The sequence below is a fragment of the Panthera onca genome, chromosome E2, assembly GCF_046562875.1.
Source record: "Panthera onca isolate mPanOnc1 chromosome E2, mPanOnc1 haplotype 2, whole genome shotgun sequence".
NCBI classification, from domain to species: Eukaryota; Metazoa; Chordata; class Mammalia; order Carnivora; family Felidae; genus Panthera; species Panthera onca.
This window is the reverse complement of record NC_138353.1, coordinates 26,151,402-26,171,050: the sequence shown is the minus strand read 5'-3', so window position 1 is coordinate 26,171,050 and position 19,649 is coordinate 26,151,402. Positions and strand designations below refer to the sequence as shown.

The 19,649-nt window shown below is 41.6% G+C and overlaps 1 protein-coding gene across 1 annotated transcript in view; it reads left to right on the top strand.

Moving 5' to 3' along the window:
* Positions 1-19,649, top strand: part of ABCC12 (ATP binding cassette subfamily C member 12) — a 94,896-nt gene that overhangs the window by 23,195 nt on the left and 52,052 nt on the right. Inside the window, 7 exon segments of the mRNA XM_078438553.1 lie at positions 5,908-6,063; positions 10,033-10,180; positions 10,470-10,703; positions 11,964-12,137; positions 12,593-12,740; positions 15,930-16,078; positions 18,504-18,611. Coding sequence (XP_078294679.1) covers positions 5,908-6,063; positions 10,033-10,180; positions 10,470-10,703; positions 11,964-12,137; positions 12,593-12,740; positions 15,930-16,078; positions 18,504-18,611 — 1,117 coding nt within the window.

Genomic DNA, 19,649 nt, shown 5'->3' with positions numbered 1-19,649 from the left:
GAGAATAGGTGTTAACTCTTCCTTAAATGTTTGGTAGAATTCCCCTGGAAAGCCATCTGGCCCTGGACTCTTGTTTTGGGGGAGATTGTTTATTACTAATTCGATTTCTTTACTGGTTATGGGACTGTTCAAAATTTCTATTTCTTCCTGTTTCAGTTTTAGTAGTGTACATGTTTCTAGGAATTTGTCCATTTCTTCCAGATTGCCCATTTTATTGGTGTATAATTGCTCATAATATTCTCTTATTATTGTTTTTATTTCTGCTGTGTTGGTTGTGATCTCTCCTGTTTCATTCTTGATTTTATTTATTTGGGTCCTTTTCTTTTTCTTTTTGATAAAACTGGCTAGTAGTTTATCAATTTTGTTAATTCTTTCAAAGAACAAGCTTCTGGTTTCATTGATCTGTTTTACCGTTTTTTTTGGTTTTGATAGCATAAATTTCTTCTCTAATCTTTATTATTTCCTGTCTTTTTCTGGTTTTGGGTTTTATTTGCTGCTGTTTCCAGCTCCTTAAGGCATAAGGTTAGGTTGTGTATCTGAGACCTTTCTTCCTTCTTTAGGAAGGCCTGGATTGCTATATACTTTCCTCTTACGACTGCCTTTGCTGCATCCCAGAGGTTGTGGCTTGTGGTGTTATCATTTTCATTGGCTTCCATGTACTTTATAATTTCCTCTTTAACTTCTTGGTTAGCCCATTCATTCTTGAGTAGGATGTTCTTTAGTCTCCCAAGTATTTGTTATCTTTCTAAACTTTTTCTTGTGGTTGATTTTGCGTTTTATAGCATTGTGGTCTGAAAATATGCATGGTATGATCTCGATCTTTTTGTACTTGAGGGCTGATTTATGTCCCAGTATGTGGTCTATTCTGAAGAATGTTCCATGTGCACTGGAGAAGAATGTATATTCTGCTGCTTTAGGATGAAATGTTCTGAATGTATCTGTTAAGTACATTTGGTCCAGTGTGTCATTCAAAGCCATTGTTTCCTTGTTGATTTTTTGATTAGATGATCTGTCCATTGCTGTGAGTGGGGTGTTGAAGTCCTCTACTATTATGGTGTTACTATCAATGAGTTTCTTTATGTTTGTGATTAATTGATTTATATATTTGGGTGCTTTCACATTTGGTGCATAAATGTTTACAGCTGTTAGGTCTTCTTGGTGGATAGACCCCTTAATTATGATATAATGCCCTTCTTCATCTCTTGATGCAGTCTTTATTTTAATGTCTAGATTGTCTGATATAAGTATGGCTACTCCAGCTTTCTTTTGTTGACCATTAGCATGATAGATGGTTCTCCATCTCCTTACTTTCAATCTGAAGGTGACTTTAGGTCTAAAGTGGGTCTCTTGCAAACAGCATATAGATGGATCTTGTTTTCTTATCCATTCTGTTACCCTATGTCTTTTGCTTGGAGCATTTAGTCCATTGACATTTAGAGTGAGTACTGAAAGATATGAATTTATTGCCATTATGTTGCTTGTAGAGTTGGAGTTTCTGGTGGTGTTCTCTGGTCCTTGCTAGTCTTTGTTGCTTTTGGTCTTTATTTATTTGTTGTATTTTTTTTCTACTTTTCTCCTTTCAGAGAGTCCTCCTTAAAATTTCTTGCAGGGCTGGTTAAGTGGTCACAAACTCCTTTAATTTTTGTTTGGGAAATTTTATCTCTCCTTCTATTTTGAATGACAGCCTTTCTGGATAAAGAATTCTTGGCTGCATATTTTTCTGAGTCAGCACATTGAATATATCCTGCCACTCCTTTCTGGCCTGCCAGGTTTCTGTGGATAGGTCTGCTGCAAACCTGATCTGTCTTCCCTTGTAGGTTAAGGACTTTTTGTCCCTTGATGCTTTCATGATTCTCTCCTTGCCTGAGTATTTTGTGAATTTGACTATGATATGGCTTGTTCATGGTCGGCTTTTGTTGAATTTAATGGAAGTCCTCTGTGCTTCCTGGATTTTGATGTCTGTGTCTTTTCCCAGGTTAGGAAAATTTTCTGCCATGATTTTTCTCACACAACCCTTCTACCCCTGTTTCTCTCTCTTCTTCTTCTGGGGCCTCTATGATTCTGATGTTCCTTTTTAATGAGTCACTGATTTCTCTAACTCTTAAATCATGCTCTTGCCTTAATCTCTCTCTTTTTTCCTGCTTTATTATTCTCCATAAGTTTGTCTTCTCTATCGCTGATTCTCTGTTCTGCCTCATCCATCCTTGCCATCGTGGCATCCATTTGAGATTGTAGCTCAGTTATAGCATTTTTAATTTAATTCTGGCTATTTTTTACTTCTTTTATCTCTGCAGAAAGGGATTCTAATCTACTTTTGACTCCAGCTAGTATTCTTATTATCATGATTCTAAATTCTGGTTCAGACATCTTGCTTGTATCTGTGTTGGTTAAGTCCCTAGGTGTCATTTCTTTGTGCTCTTTCTTTTGGGGTGAATACCTTCATTTCATCATTTTGAAGGGAGAAAAGGAATTAATGAGGTAAAAAAATTAAAATTTAAAAAATATTAAAATTAAATTAAAAACAAATAAACAAACTCACACACACACAAATCGAATAAATGATGCTAGATACTAGGTGTGTTTTGGTCTGAGTGTTCAAAGTGGCTTGATAGATTAGAGAAAAAAGGGGAAAGAAAGAACAAAAAGGAAATCATTTGAAAATCTGAAAAAAATGAATACACGGAAGTAGACTAAAATGAAATGATGGAAGTAAAATAGAATTTGAAAAAAATCACACAAAAGTAAAAAAATAGTAAAAAAGTTGAAAAGTATTTTTAATAAAAATTGAAAATAAAAATGAGTTTTTCTCTCTCTGTATTCAAGAAAAAGAAACGAGACAAAAAAAGAGAAAAAAGGAAAAAAAAAGAAAGAATATTGAATAGATGTACCAGTGAACAAACTGAAATGTGACTGAAATTACTTCATTTTCCCCTGGAAGTCAAACTATGAAGCGCTTTATAATCCATAAACTAAGCGTGTGGAGAGACTTGTGTTCCTGAAGAGCAAGGTTGGCCCAGTTGGGCGGGGCTTGGTGTAACGGCTCCATTCTCCACCAGACAGTGCTGTTTAGCTTACTGGGGTGGATTGTTGTGGCGCTTGTAGGTGTGTATGCACATGCACGGGAGTGGTGAAAATGGCATCACCCAGCTACCCAGTCTCTCGTATCAGAACTCTGTTCTCCCCGATCAGCAATCATGCACCTGTCCTTTGTCTTTGGCTTCCATCCACTCCCTGCTTTTACACAGTCTGTGACCAAGCCCCAGGCAGCACCTCCCTCCTGAGTTTTGTCTCAGATGTGGCTGTTTTTCCAGACCCCTTACTTCTGAGGGACTGCAGATTTGACCCGTTCTGCCCCTCTGTGGAAGGGTCTCACCGAGCAATGGCCAGGTGCTGGCCACACCCAGGAATGTTTGTGGGACCGTGCTGCTGCTGATGCCCAGAGACTGTGGCCGGTTGCCAGACTGCCCCAGAAAATCACGAGATAGTTTAGCAGCAGCGTTTCAGGGATTATGGAAAATCACAACACACATCTGGCACCAGCCTTCACCCTTAACGACCTTGTTCCAGCACCAGCAAATGTGGTTGTTCTCCCAGGTTCACTGGGACCTTGCCTTTGGGGGACCAACACAGCCTCTACCAGGTGTCCTCTCAGCAGGGGAACCAACTATCCCCGTGTGGCCCTAAGACCTCTGGACTCCACTCTGTTCCTGGAGATTCACCCTTCCCACCAGAGCACTGCCAGATATTGAGCTGTGGAGTTTCAGACTCTGTGCTCCCCCTGTTTATAGAGTCTTAATGGAATTTAAACCCTCTCCTTTCTCCTTTCTCCCTTTTTGGTTCAGTCCCTGCGGATGTTTACACTTTTTCACTTTCTCTCCAGCTGCTTTGGGGGGGGGGTTGCTTTTCCTATACTCTCCCCCATCTCCATCCTCTCTCTGCATGCAGAAGTGGCTCCCTGCCCTCCACAGCTTCTCTCTCCCCTAGTTTACCTCTCTGCATGAGTACCTACTGAGTTCTGTGGTTCAGGTTGCACAGATTGTTGTGTTAATCTTCAGATCAGTTTTCTAGGTGTGCAGGAGGTTTAGTGTTGGTTTGGCTGTATTTCATGGATGCAAGATGCACAAAAAACTTTCAGTTGTTCTGCCATCTTGACTCCTCTCCTCCAAGCACTTTAACTTCTTTATGCCATGATGTTCTTGTCTATGAAATGGGATAGTTATACTAACCTTCTGCACTCCCACTTATTTGTTGTAAAATTATACAAGGTAATGCAAGACTGTATCATAAAAGCCATATTTTAGGAAATTTAACTACATGCTGGGTACATATTACCTTGTTAATAATATCTTAGCTTGGGTTCTCCAAAAGCAGAGCCTGAGTCAAGAATTTGGATGCAGGTAGCTCATTTAGGAGGTGATCCTGGGAACAGGAGGGAATATTTAGGGGAAGTGAGGCAGGGAATGACAACAGGTGTCATCAGTATCACTGCTGTAGGAATGGAGACTGGATTCTACTACGTCCTCCTGAGAAAGTGCACAATTTTCCACCCGAAGGATGAGGGAGTGCATTTATCCAGGGTTTCCTATACTCCATTAGTTAAGATTTGTCCCTGGGGGCATCAACCCCTGCAATTTTGAGCTGCACGTATGCTTCTGAGAAGGCACTGAAACAGGTGGTGAAAAGAGACACAGCTTGCATTTGAGATGGGACACTGTCAGCTTGAGCCTTAGCTTGCATGACATTGTCCCCTATAGCTGAGATCAGGGGTACATGTGACAAGAGGCTGTGACCCAGGGCATCCTGACAGCATCTGCTACAAATATAAAGCTGTTGCAAGGTCCAGAATATACTAAACATTCAGTAACCAGTAGATATTACTCTATGTCTCTGACTTTGTTCTGTCTTAGATGGCTAACTTCTCAAGGGCAAACACGAGTTTTTTCCTCCTTTATTTCCTCTTCCTCTTCTTTCTTTTCTTTTCTTTTCCTCTAATGTTTGCTCTTTCTCCTCCTTCTCTTTCTTTTTCTTTGCTCTCCTTTTCCTCCTGTTCCTTTCCATTTCTTTTTTCTCCTCCTCTCTTTCCTCTCTCTCATCCTTTTTTACCTACTAGCTAATATTTATGTAGCCATAACATTTTAAATGTATTAATTCATTCCATCATCACAATAAATCATGAGTTTGCATCCAGCATTTGCCTGTTTAGGTAGCCTCCCCCCGACATGGTGGCATGTCCTGCTCTGCACCTTCCCCATCTTCCTGAGAGCACAAGACATGCACCTGACTTCTAATAATCAGCTTATAGGCCTTAATTTCCTCATGACAAATGGATCAGGTACCCTCTTTCCCATGGTCATGAGGCTCTTGAAAATTGGTAAATGTTCAACACTGGCTCACTAAAAAAATTCCCTGGGTTTGTAGCATTTATTGATTTTTATGGTGTGAATACTCCTACCATTGGCAATTTCAAGCCAATGTGATGCCACTGAATGCAAAGTTGGGAAGGGATGTGCAGTATCACCCTGTTATATGGTGTTTCTACCATACAGATAAAATAGATTTACATGATCTAAACAGCATAGATACTAGTAAAATCTAATAAAATAATTAGGAAATTATGAGTTTCAAATAGTTATTACCTTTGTCCTTAAGATAATTTATTTAAAATTATGTGATTTTTAATATTGGCTGTGTTTAGCAACTAACTTGCAAAACTCCTGGAAGTCTTACAATCAACTCTCACAGGTGCTATGAGCTGGTTCCAGTATATACCACTGCTCAAAGGGATAATGGGTGGTAATCATGGATTCTAAGTGTGGCTGTGGTTATTACTATAGTTAAGAACTCAAGTCAGGGACTCAGGAAAATGGCAACTATGTCCTTGAATGCAGAGTGTCTCATTTGTCTTAGGCTGGCACCCAACCCTGTGGATGATGCAGGACTGCTCTCCTTTGCTACATTTTCCTGGCTTACACCAGTGATGGTTAGGGGCTATAAGCATACACTGACTGTGGACACCCTGCCCCCGATGTCACCATATGACTCATCGGACACCAATGCCAAAAGGTACGAGGATTCACTTGGGTCACCTCAGGAGAGGAGCTCACCCTATGAAGAGCCCTTTGTGTGCACCCATTTCCTGGGTGTGGAAATGGACACCTCCAGGTCACTGGTGGCCCTCCTTAGTGGCTGCTCTGTAAAGCAGGATTGGGCTGACTCAACTTATTTGGGGAGGCAAGAATTGGGGAGATTTGGTGTGTAAAAAGGATTGATTGAGAGTTACAGCCTGAGGCTCAGGACCATGCTGGCTGGTTGTTGATGAATTGTAGGAGCACTACATCAGGATGAGGGTGACCAGAATTTCACTTCACACTAGGCTGGCCAGACCCACCTGGGCTGCTGCTGCAGGCAGCTCTAGGCATTGCATTTTGCTTTAAAAATCATTTTTGGGATTTTGGGGCACTTGGGTGTCTCAGTCAGTTGAGCGTCCAATTTCAGCTCAGGTCATGATCTCACAGTTTGTGAGTTCAAGCCCTACATCAGGCTCTGTGCTGACATTGTAGCCTGGACCCTGCTTTGGAGTCTGTCTCCCTCACTCTTTGCTCCTCCCCTGCTCATGCTCTGTCTCTCTCTATCTCAAAAATAAATAAACATTAAAAAATCATTATTGAGCTTTTATATTGCAAAATATGTTTAGGTTGAACCAAATGAAGCCACCAATATTTGACAGTTTTGACTTGCAAAAAAATGTAACTTTCACTGATTCTACCTAATTAATATTCATTCTAAAAATGTTAAAGCAACAAACATTTAAGAAGTGGGAGTATCCTCACCATATTCCAACTCTGCTCCCCAGAGGTCAGCATTGTTAAATGTTGGTGTTGATGTATCCAGAATTTTTTCTACTCTGATTAAACACACTCTGTGCGCTGATCTGCTGATCAGTACCTCTTCTTATTCCCCCTACTTACATGTCATGGGTTTTTTCTTTAAACACAGTGAAGCACACTATATAATATTTAACAGTTTTGCTGTTTTTAGTAAGCATTTACAAACACTTTTCTATGTCAGCATAAGTATAAAGACATTAATTCTTTCTACCATCTGCATTGACCTTTAATGTTGCTATGAATCATAATGTCTTAGTGGAAAAATTCTCAAAGCCTTCTTCTGCACTTGTTTCTTCTGGGAGTCTTCTTATCTTTGGCCACATGGGGTGAAGTGCAAGGCATTGCCTGAAGTGTGTGCTCAAAGGGATAGGAGCTTTAATCATGGTCTTGCAATTGTTTCTACAATTGTGCTTTCCCTCATCTGTGTGCTGTATACATTTAATTCAATGGAAGTTTCCCAAAATCTACAGTCCAGAGCAAGTTGCTAGTGAGCTCAGAGAGAAGGGGCTGGACTGGACCAGTGCCTGTGTAGTATTGGATTTTCCTTCTATTTCTCTGGCCAGTACTTCCTGTCTGTTTTTAATGTTTCCTTCCATCTACCCAGCATCAGTTTGGATCCTCTTCTCTTCCATTCTATGCCTGTTCCTAGGTGAACTTACCCACTTCAAAGACAACACCATATGCAACCTTAACAACAGGCTACTTCAATCCATGCATCGCTTCCAGACTCTGAATTCATATGCCCTGCATCCAATTGGACAGCTGCACTTGGATGACTCACAAGCATCTTATATCTAAAGCTGTGTTCTTTTTTAAAATTTATTTTTATTTTTTTTAATTTTGTTTTTTAATTTACATCCAAATTCGTTAGCATATAGTGCAACAATGATTTCAGGAGTAGATTTCTTAATGCTCTTACCCATTTAGCCCATCGCCCCTCCCATCTCCCCCCCCAATAACCCTCAGCTTGTTCTCCATATTTAAGGGTCTCTTATGTTTTGTCCCCCTCCCTGTTTTTATATTATTTTTGCTTCCCTTCCTTTATGTTCATCTGTTCTGTGTCTTAAAGTCATCATGTGAGTGAAGTCTTTCTCTTGTCTGACTAATTTTGCTTAGCATAATACCCTGTAGTTCCATTTATGTAGTTGTAAATGGCAAGGTTTCATTCTTTTTGATTGCTGAGTAATACTCCATTGTATATATGTACCACATCTTCTTTATCCATTAATCCATCGATGGACATTTGGACTCTTTCCATACTTTGGCTATTGTTGATAGTGCTGCTATAAACATTGGGGTGCATGGGCCCCTTCGAAACAGCACACCTGTATCCCTTGGATAAATACCTAGTATTTATCCAATTGCTGGGTCATAGGGTAGTTCTATTTTTAACTTTTTGAGGAACACTCCATACTGTTTTCCAGAATGGCTACACCAGCTTGCATTCCCACCAGCAATGCAAAAGAGATCCTCTTTCTCTGCATCCTCGCCAACATCTGTTGTTGCCTGAGTTGTTAATGTTAGCCATTCTGATAGGTGTAAGGTGGTATCTCATTGTGGTTTGGATTTGTATTTCCCTGATGATGAGTGATGTGGAGCATTTTTTCATGTGTCGGTTGGTCATCTGGATGTCTTCTTTGGAGAAGTGTCTATTCATGTCTTTTGCCCATTGCTTCACTGGATTATTTTTTTTTGGGGGGGGGGTGTTGAGTTTGGCAAGTTCTTTATAGATTTTGGATACTAACCCTTTATCTGATATGTCATTTGCAAATATCTTCTCCCATTCCATCAGTTGCCTTTTAGTTTTGCTGATTGTTTCCTTCCCTGTGGAAGCTTTTTATTTTGATGAGGTCCCAATAGTTCATTTTTGCTTTTGTTTCCCTTGCCCCCAGAGATGTGTTGAGTAAGAAGTTGCTGCGGCCAAGATCGAAGAGGTTTTAGCCTGCTTTCTCCTCGAGAATTTTGATGGCTTCCTGTCTTACATTGAGGTCTTTCATCCATTTGAGTTTATTTCTGTGTATGGTGTAAGAACGTGGTCCAGGTTTGTTCTTCTGCATGTCGCTGTTCAGTTTTCCCAGCACCACTTGCTGAAGAGATTGTGTTTATTCCATTGGATATTTCCTGCTTTGTCAAAGATTAGTTGGCCATATGTTTGTGGGTCCATTTCTGGGTTCTCTATTCTGCTCTATTGATCTGAGTGTCTGTTCTTGTGCCAGTACCATACTGTCTTGATGATTACAGTCTAAAGCTGTGTTCTTGATCCAGGGCCCCAACCTGATGATGCTCTTCTCTTCTTCCTCTTTTCCTCTTCTCAACAAACTCCATTCACACAGTTGATCAAGTCAGAAAGTTGGGATCCTTAATCCTCCTTCCCTTTTCTTCCACATCTGGTTCATCAGTGCATTATGTTGTCTCTGTTCATCTTTCCCAAAATTCACTTTCTTAAATCCAGGCCACTTCTCCCAGATGTCACAGTCTCTTGCTGTGGTCCCCTGCTTTAGCCTTTGTTCCTCCCTATAATAATCCACTAGTCTCACAGCTACCAGAATGCTCTTTTAGATATGTAAAATATCTTATCACTAGGGCTTAAAAACCTGCAAAGCCTTCCTTTGCTCTTGAAAAGAAACCTAAACTCCTTCCTCAGAACTATGGGTCCCATGGGGTTTTGTTCTGCCTCACCTCCCAGTATCATGTCAGTCCTTCTCCTTCAGCACACTCCTGTCTCATTGCCCTTCTTTCAGATCTCTGCGATGGACAAACTCCTCCCTGTCCTAGGGAAGATTATTCTGGTCCTTCCTCTGTGTCTCTTTCTTTCTTTCTTTCTTTCTTTCTTTCTTTCTTTCTTTCTTTTATTGGAACTGGTGTTGTGCCAGAGATGGGCACTAGGAGCAGGAAATGAAGGTCTGGAAAGTGCCCAAGTGTTAGATACCAGCCTGTGCTTGTGCCAAGGCTTTGCCCCCTGCCCCTCCTGTATCCCATCTGCCCTGGAAAAGAAGAAAGGAGAGTCACTGTTGCTTGTGTGGAGCCACCACTGCCAGGGATGAGGGTTGTGCTGAGCACCTTTGCGAGGTTTGTCCATTGAAGTAGCTTCAAACAGCAAGTGGAAATGTAAGTCCCTTTCCTTCTTCCTGTTCTTTCATCACAGATTTCGAATCCTTTGGGATGAAGAGGTGGAAAGGGTGGGTCCTGAGAAAGCCTCTCTGGGCCGAGTGGTCTGGAAATTCCAGAGGACGCGTGTTTTGATGGATATTGTGGCCAACATCCTGTGCATTATCATGGCAGCCATAGGGCCGGTGAGTGAGGGTGGCCCTTCTTCTGCCTTGTCAAACAGGTCCCCAGACTGACAAAGAATGTCATTAGCTACTTTCTCTACGAGCTGGTGGGTTTAGCACATTGTCATTATCTTTGAGCTCCTTGGGGGCAAATTTTCATAAAGCTAATCCTTGTCAAGCACAGCAGCAACCACTGAAATTAATTAAAAAGTTTGCCTCATAAAATCAGTTTGCTGACATTATCTGAGGCTTCCTATACCAACCTCAACCTCCAGCGGCCCTCTCCTCTCTCCATTGTGCTATTTTACAGACGGTTCTCATTCACCAAATCCTCCAACAGACTGAGAGCATTTCTAGGAATGTCTGGGTTGGCATTGGCCTGTGCATAGCCCTTTTTGCTACTGAGTTTACCAAAGTGCTCTTTTGGGCCCTTGCCTGGGCCATAAATTACCGCACAGCAATCCGGTTGAAGGTGGCCGTCTCCACCCTGGTTTTTGAAAACCTGGTGTCCTTCAAGACGCTGGCACACATCTCTGTTGGAGAGGTAAGCTGGTCCAGAGTTTAATTTTAGAAAATGAAATCCTAAATCCTGACTCTGAGTGAGATGTACTTCCTGGATAATGCATATGACTTCCTTCTATTTTTCCAATGTCCTGCCCATTATATCCCATCTCCCTGCTAAGTGAAGTGAGGAAGACTCAAAACATGAGAGGAATTCAATGAAGGGAGGGCTCTATTCAAGCTGGAGAATTTGGAAATTTTTCCCTGTTCGAGTTGAGGTAGGGTTTTGGGATGACCTTATCCAATCCCTTTGATTGTTAGTGAGGACACTGAGGCAGTAAGGAACACATCACAGGCATTTAAAGAAAATGAATGAACAATGGATCCAATAATTCTGATTTTATAGTATTTAGGGTGCCAAAGCCATAATAAAGACTACACTTACTGGATTTCAGAACTTATATATTCTTAAGCCCTTGAATCTTAGTAATAAGATTCTTAGAATTTACACAATAAAATTTTCTTAGTCAAGGGAATCCCAGGTGGCATGAGGTAAGGGACTTGCTTCTTTCTTACAGTTGCTCTTTCAGTATGCCTAAAGCATCTTATGATGAACTCAGCTGCATAGAAAAAGAAATTCCAAAATAACAGTAGATTAAGCAAGATGAATTTATTTCACTCTCAAAAGGAGTCTGGACCAGACCAATTCAGGGCTGGTATGGGGACTTCTGTATCTTCCTATCTTTCTTTGTCACTATCCTAGCACATGGCTCTCATAATGGTTCAGGATGGATTTTGGAGGTCCAGTCATCCCAACCATGTTTCAGATAGCTGGTAAGAGGAGGGAGAGAAGAGCAAAGATATATGTCCTCTAAGTTGAATTGCTTCCCTTTAAGAATTAATTCCCAAACTCCCGTTTGACATGTGTTACACAGTCACATGGCCACATTCTTTCCACAAAAGAAGCTGAAAAATGTAGTCTTTTAGCTGGGCATGCTACAGCTCTGAATAAAGCAGGAAGAAGGAGAGATAGATAAAGGTTAGGCAGGTAGCCATCTCTCCAGTATGCTTTTAGAGGGCAATATTACTCTTCACTGGGACTCTCTGTCCTAAAGATCAGCCTCTCCAAGATCAGATCAGAATGGAACCACAAAACTTATCATGTTGGTCCCCTGGCAGCACCCCTCTCCATTTAAGGCAGTTTTTCTTCTCTACTCAGACCCCTCAACCATTCTGAAAGCCTTCAGTTGAGGAAATGTTTGGGTGACACTTCCAAAGCTGAACCTTTGTGCTTTCTTTCCAGGTGCTCAATATACTATCAAGTGATAGTTATTCCTTGTTTGAAGCTGCCTTCTTTTGTCCCTTGCCAGCCACCATCCCGATCCTAATGGCTGTTTGTGCAGTGTATGCCTTTTTCATTCTGGGGCCCACAGCTCTCATCGGGATATCTGTGTACATCATATTCATCCCCATCCAGGTAATGGCAGGTCTTTGCAACTATAAACTGTTGTATGCTTGTATTGTGCACACATGTTCTCACTCAATTGGATAGAAGGCTTTATTTCCAGGGTGTGGACCTGAAGCCTGTGTCCCCACTTTGTGCCTACAGATGTGCTTTCTTTTGTTGGCATATTGTATTTTTTTTAAGAACTTGAATTTGAATGTGCTGGGGGAGGGAGGCATGGCTTTCAGTTTCTCATAGTCTCCAACACTCTCTTTGCATACTAGCAATTCCTGTGTTTATATCACTTTCCTGATCCCCAGTGGTGTCCCCTGGTCCACATCAGCTACCACAACTCAAGGCAAGGATGACTGAGAATCTCAGTCCAGTTTCCCTTAGAACTTTCCCTGGCACTTATACTCCAATCTCTGGATTTTTAGGCCAACTGCAACTCAGCAATTCTCTCTGAACACTTTGTACCTTGATTTCAGATGTTTATGGCTAAGCTCAATTCAGCTTTTCGAAGATCAGCAATTTCAGTGACAGACAAGCGAGTTCAGACAATGAATGAGTTTCTGACTTGCATCAAGCTGATTAAAATGTATGCCTGGGAGAAATCTTTTACCAATACCATTCAAGGTAGGATGCACAGGTCTTGAAGAACCACTTACCCTGTAGAATGTACTCTTCTAAGGGGTTCTTAAGGTTCTGGGGGCCAGGAATTCCAGAAGGGGGGATGTGGGGCCCCTCTAAGCTCCTTTTCAGGCTTTTTAAGGGATTACAAAGATTTTAATAGACCCAGGCATCTGTTCTGGTGAGCCCAAGGACGTAGCAGGTGAATGACATATGGTTTAGCCTTTAAAAAGGCATGTGGATGCTGATACTGACCAGTTACCTTTTACAAAAATAATACACTAAAACATTATGAAGAGAGGAAGAGCTACCTCAAGCTATTTCCTCAACTTAGAAGATGTCTACACACACACACACATATACTCACACTTACATATATAGCTCCTTGCTTGCAGCAACTTCATCATGATTGAATGACCTCCTGACTCGATATTCTTTGCACAGATAAGAGGATACATATATAGCTTTTTTTAAAAAGATGATATTAAAACCATTTCAATCAAATATAAATGCAAATCTAATTGCAGGGACATTTACATAATTGCTGACATAGACTCAGGTGGTTGGCCGGTTAATGATCTGAACCACTGTTACAATTGACTCTCTGGATCTACAATTACACTTTTAGACCAGCATGTAATTGGGCCTGAAGCTGTATATCCGTGTTTTAAGGAGTGGCTTTAGAAAACTTGCTTCTGAGCTTGCCAAAGGAAGTGTCGCAGGTTGGGATGCTGGCAGCCCTATGCGACCTTCCTTGAAGACCCAGACACACTTCCTCACACATTAAACTCACTTTAGTACAATGATTTGATTCCATTTGATTCCATTTGACTTCGTTCAATTTAATTTGACTCAATTTAACCTGAGTCCGTTTAATTCAATAAATATTCACGAACTTCCTACTATGTACAAGGTCATGGGAGATGCACAAAAGGATTAGAAAGAGTCCCTGCTTTTAAGATTATGGGAGTTTGAGCTAACTACGCTCAATAATAGCTATAAGTTTGTTGGCTCTACCTTTAGACTATATCTGGAATCTGTCTGCTTCTCTTCATTCCACTGTCACTCTAGTGCAAACCAATATTCTCTCCCTTCTGGACTATGGAAAGAAGTTTTAGATGCAACACTTTCTTTTCTCCTTCCCCCTGAAATCCATTATGTTCTCAGAAGCCAGTGTGACCTTTTAAAAATGTCAATCAGATCCTGCCCTTCCCTGCTAAAAATATTTAGTGGCTTCTTATTACACTTAGATTATTCCAATTTAGGACTTTTGATTTAAATCAAATTCCTTTAAATGGCCTATTAGATCCAATGTGATCTGGCCCCTGATGACCTCTATGAGCTCATCACATCTTATCCTAACCCTTAATAACTCGTGTGAGCCCTGTGAACCTCCTGTCTATCTTCATTCATGCCTCATGATCTTTGCAGTTACTGTTTCCTCTGCCTGAAATGCTCTCTTGATGGATGTTCATGTTGACTTTGTCCCTTCTCTCGATGTCACTGATCAAAGATACCTTCTTGACCACAGTCCTAAGCAAGTCCATTCCCTACCAGTTCCTTTAATTCACTTTACCCTGTTCATTTATTTCATATCACCCAACAAATTTGTAATGATAGAATTTGTTTATTTCTTTATTGTCTGTCTCCCTACTGAAAGAGAGCTAAAACCCTGTTTACTCCTATACTTTCCAACACCAAGCACAGCACCTGTCCTACAGTAGACATCAGGTTAAAATTTGTTGAATTAGCATGGATTAACTATAGGTTAAAATCGGGAAAATGCCATAAGGGAAATGGAGAGAAGCTCCAGGGGGTGAAGGGGTGAGCATATCAGGTTGGAGAGATCAGGAAAAGTGTCATGGTGGAAGTGGCATTTTAGAAAGGCCTTGAAGAATAGCAAGGATTCAGACACAAACAGAGCTGGGGAAGACCCCCAGTAGGAGCAAAGGCCTAGAGAAGGATATGCAAGGGTGTGCTTGGGGAAAAGGAGGTGGCTGTGTATTCTAGAGGCAAAGGGCATATGGACACCAGAGTTTTGGATTGCAGTAGAACTGGTTTCCAACTCTGCCTTGACTACTTAAAAGGCAAGTTACTTAACCTGCTATGACTTTCCTGTCCTGCCAGAGAGCATAATAATAGCCTCTTTTTTTCACATGGTGATGAGCGTGATCTATGAGAACACTGTGCAGTGTTCAGAAGAGCACTCAGCAAGAATGGCAATGGTGTCATGTTGCTAATGTGAAAGGGTTTTTGCAGAAGAGTCTGGAATTAGAGTAAAGAACTTTAAACACCAGGAGAAGGAGGCTCGAATTTAATTTGTGAGCAGTGCAGAGGCATGGACCCCAACTGGACTTATGAAAGGGAGAAATGCTCTTGGGCTTTTGTAGATGTTCCTGGGATACAGGACAGGAGCCCCAATCTGGCAGCCTTCAGGCTGGCACATGTGCTTTTTATTTAAAACTTTCAATTAGTTCCCAACATTTATAGGTGGAAACGTGTCCCACAAAATTCCAGATCCCAGACTTGAGAACGGTTGAAGATCTGGTGACCCTGGATGCTCTGCACTGAGAGGTGGCTGCCCCTTTCACTGAGGCATGTGGTCCCCATTTTGCCACATTCCACACCCTCCTTCTGGTCTTACTCTCTGTCCACTCCCTTCATTTACATTACTTGCCTGGCGTCTGTAGGCATCCAAGTGTATGAATCCTGACACAGATTCAGGACTGCAAGAGACCTCAGAAACCATCCAATATGGCAGCTGACAGACACTAAGCTTCCAGTTTGTTCCCAGAGCTTTCTGTGCTTACTCTAATTTAAACTTCACTACCAGAGTCCTTAACACTCACTTGCAGGAGGATCAGGCAAAGGTAAATACATTTCTTCTCCTTCTTTTTTTTAAAGTTTATTTATTTATTTGAGAGAGAGAGAGAGAGAGAGAAGAGAGAAGGAGAAGAGAAAGAGATAGCACTAGTGGGGAGGGGCAAAGAGAGAAGGAGAGAGAGAATCCCAAGCAGGCTCCATGCTGTCAGCAGAGTTTGACATAGGACTCAAGCCCACAAACCGTGAGATCATGTTTTGAGCCCAAATCAAGAGTCGGATGCTTAACTGACTGAGCCACCCAGGTGCCCCAAGGATAGATGCATTTCTTAGTGCCGCAAAATAAGTCCATCATGGACCATTTTCTATTTACAGATATAAGGAAGAGGGAAAGGAAATTACTGGAAAAAGCTGGATTTGTTCAAAGTGGAAACTCAGCCCTGGCCTCCATTGAATCTACCATAGCCATTGTATTGACATTCACCTGCCACATCCTCTTGAGACGCAGGCTCACCGCCCCAGTGGTAAGAACCATTTCTAGAGCTGGCCTCCTTCACATTCCAACACTGGACAGTGCCAGCTGGGAAGCTCCTCCTTGCCTTTGCCCAGAACTGGCATCAGAATACTCAATCACAGAAGGGCCAGAATTCTACCATGACTTTTAAAAACAAGTGCTTGGACTGACAAGGAGCCCAGGAGAGCCTAACAGTGACTCTCATCCAGTCTAAGTGCAGGGGCAGTAGTTAATATTGGAACACAATTTTACATTTGGAAAACAAAACTGAAATCAAATGATCACTGGGCTATTTTATTCATAATTATTCATACATATTACAATAAGGAAACTTTGTGGGAATTTTCTGGGTGGGAGCAGTCATAGGTACTGGGAGACATAGTGTGGTGTTAGGGTCAGAATTCCCCTTGTTTAAATCCCAACTCTGCTACTATGACAGAGGGCAATTCATTCAACCTCTCTTGCTTGGTTTTATTATCTGTAAATGGGGTTATAATAGTCCCTGTGGTTGTGAGGACTGAAGGAGCTCTTTTATGTAAGGCACGTGGAACAGCGCCTGGTACATTGTAAATGCCATGTAAGTGTTTGTTGTTCTTATTAGCCTGATGCTCACCCAGCCCAGGATAATTTGGGCTGAAAGCCTCAGAGGGAGAGTTAGGATAAATGTGAGATACTCAGGTTTTTTATAAGGGGGTCTGTGCATTCAAAGGTAAAGAAACTGGGCTAGATGGGAAACAGCCCCTGGCTGAAATAAACAAACAGCTGAGATATTAAATCCAGTGTCTGAAGGGTAAGTGAATGGATGAAAGTCAATAAAAACAAGACAAAAAAAGAACAAAACCCAGAGAGAATGAAATAAGCAAGTGTGCTCACAGAGCAATAGTTGCACCAAAAATCATGGATCTTGAGGGGAAGGGGGATGTTTGAGAAGGCAAATGCTTTTGCTAGGGCATCTGTTGTGAGGCTGTCAGTCCTGTTACTGCCCTGTTTTTCTTTGTGAGGTGCTTTTATTTTTTCAGGTTCTTTACACAGAGTTTAGTCACACACTCCGGGGCTTGAATTCAGTCACGAACCCAAAGCTAGAATAAATGGCAATGACATAACAAAGTCTCAACAGAATGCTTCTCAATTATTGTGACTATGTTCTATGATCCCAAACAGAAACAGTTCTTTCCTCAGGAATGCACCGAAGAAAATTTAAAACCAAACTGATTGCACATGGTTAATATTTTCAAAAATTATGATTTAGAAGAAATCTAGAGGAGGAACAAGATTCCCCTGAATGCAAGGCTCATACTTCTTCAAATTCAGAAGAATTTGAGGCCTCACCTCCTCTGTCAGGGCCACATCAGTAGGAGGTCAGCCCCCCAGGTGCTGGCTCACATCAGGCAACCTGAGTGTTCTGTCGACCAAGGCCTGGGTTTTCTGAGCCAAGATAGTACTCTGGGACTTGGGGGAGCTGAGTTCTCTTTGGGGATGGGTTTGGGACCAGATGTGATGAAGGGAGCATTATTCATTGTCCCCTTACAGAACTAATGAGGATTAGTTGAAGCCCAGGGCTCTGTCCATGGGGCCCATTCAGGAGCAGGCAGGATCACTCTGTATTTGTTGGTGGAAGTTGTGTTATTAATTTCTTAAATGGGTGGTTAGGGAGAAGCTGCTAATTACAAGTCAGGCAGATGAGAAGATGAAATCTTGGAGATGAGATCATGCACCCCTGGGGCACCAATGGAGAGAGGAAACTTGTCTTCATTGAGGCTGTATGATGTTAACCACCTACCAGGCAGGACTCAGTGAGAAAGGCCCCAGTGAAGAGGGAAGATGGTTTTTGGGAATACCAGTTGAACAGAGATTTTTACACTTGTCCCAAGTGTGTGGGGAGGCAGGGTGTTGAGGCCAGACCTCGGGGGTGGGAGAGTCAGAGGTCACTCTCCAGTAGCTAGCATGGACCAAGCAGGTCCTTCCAAGAAATTTCTTCCTTCATTCCTGGGGCTAAATATGGTATGGAAAAGGAGGCTCTAGCTCTGAAGGGTCAGAGGACCCTGAAGCAACTGGGGAAAGAGGATAATTTAGGACAATCCATGGGGTTTTGAGTGAAAAGTCTAGGCCAAGTAAGGACGTGGATGGAAAATTCTAGACATTCAGTTAGAGACCTTACTCAGACATTATCACGTTATATTCTCTGGACTTACAGAGGCAAGGGTATAAATCTCCCACCGTTTTGATGAAATTCCAAAGCAAAATAGATTAAGATGCTGCTATCCCTACTTTTCTAGACCATGATTTGGGAGTCATGAAATGAAAAAAATGTTCCAGTCAGAATTCCAATTATGCCACCGTTTCTCATCTCAGCAATTATAATTCCCATGGATAGAATGGTTCAGAGCCAAGGCAACACCTCATCCTAAACCTTCTACCTCTCTTTTGTTCTTTAGGCATTTAGTGTGATTGCCATGTTTAATGTAATGAAGTTTTCAATTGCAATCTTGCCTTTCTCGGTCAAAGCAATGGCCGAAGCCAATGTCTCTCTGAGGAGAATGAAGGTATAACTAATGCTGGGTGAGTAGGGAAGAGAGATCTTGTTTTTGGGGTGGGAAAATTCTCAGATATGGGAAAGCTGTGTCAACCCATTGGAGGGCTGGGTCATTGGTTTGGAGAACATTGGGATAAGGCCCTGCATTCAGAGTTGGATCAATAAATGTGCATCAAGGAGGTACAAGCAAAACTTTATAAGGTGGTCTGCCCTTTTATTAAAAATGAAACAGAGTCTCCATGCATGGAGATGATGTTCCTGATCCCCTACTCTTTTTCCAAGTCATAAATCTTAAGTTGTTCCAGGAGTAGGGTTGAGTTTGCAATGAGCTATTCCCCACCCCTTTACCTACCTGGTTTGCCCTATGATGCATGTGGTGATGGTAATGATGAAGAGGGTAGTGGGACACCACAGTTATGCACTCAGTTGCTTTATTCATTCATTCATCCATTCATTCACTCATTCATTCATCAGAGATGTACTGTGTGCTTCCTATATTTAAGGTATTGTAGGAAATGCAAATAAAAGGAAGAGAGAGTTTTTACTCTCAAGAGCCTCCAGTCTCGTGTAGGACCAGGTATCCCAGTCATTGCTATACACAGTAAGGAAATGTAACATGCAAGAAGGCATAAAGTGGTTTTGAAGTTCAGGCAAGGGAAGGAAAAGGAGGAGGGTGTTTCAGAGAAGAGAACAGCATGTTTAGACATGTGTGAATTAATTGAATGATTTTATTCACTCAGGCCAGCATTCTGGAAGTCACCTTAGGCATCAGAGATGCTTGTATCCCTTACTATTCACATTCAACTAATCAAGGGCCCTTTTGAGTCACCTCCTGCTCACTGTGTTTCCTCAATTTTAAGAGGCACTGTTTGTAAGATTGAGTTGTAAAGTGGTATTATCAAGTCATCACTTTCTGAACAAAACCCAAGAATGAACACCATCATATTAGCTGTATATATTATGATATCAGAAAACTTAGACTAGAGAAACAATGCTATTTCTTGACTCCTCAACTTCTTTGTCCCTGCTGCCATCACTGAATTATCAC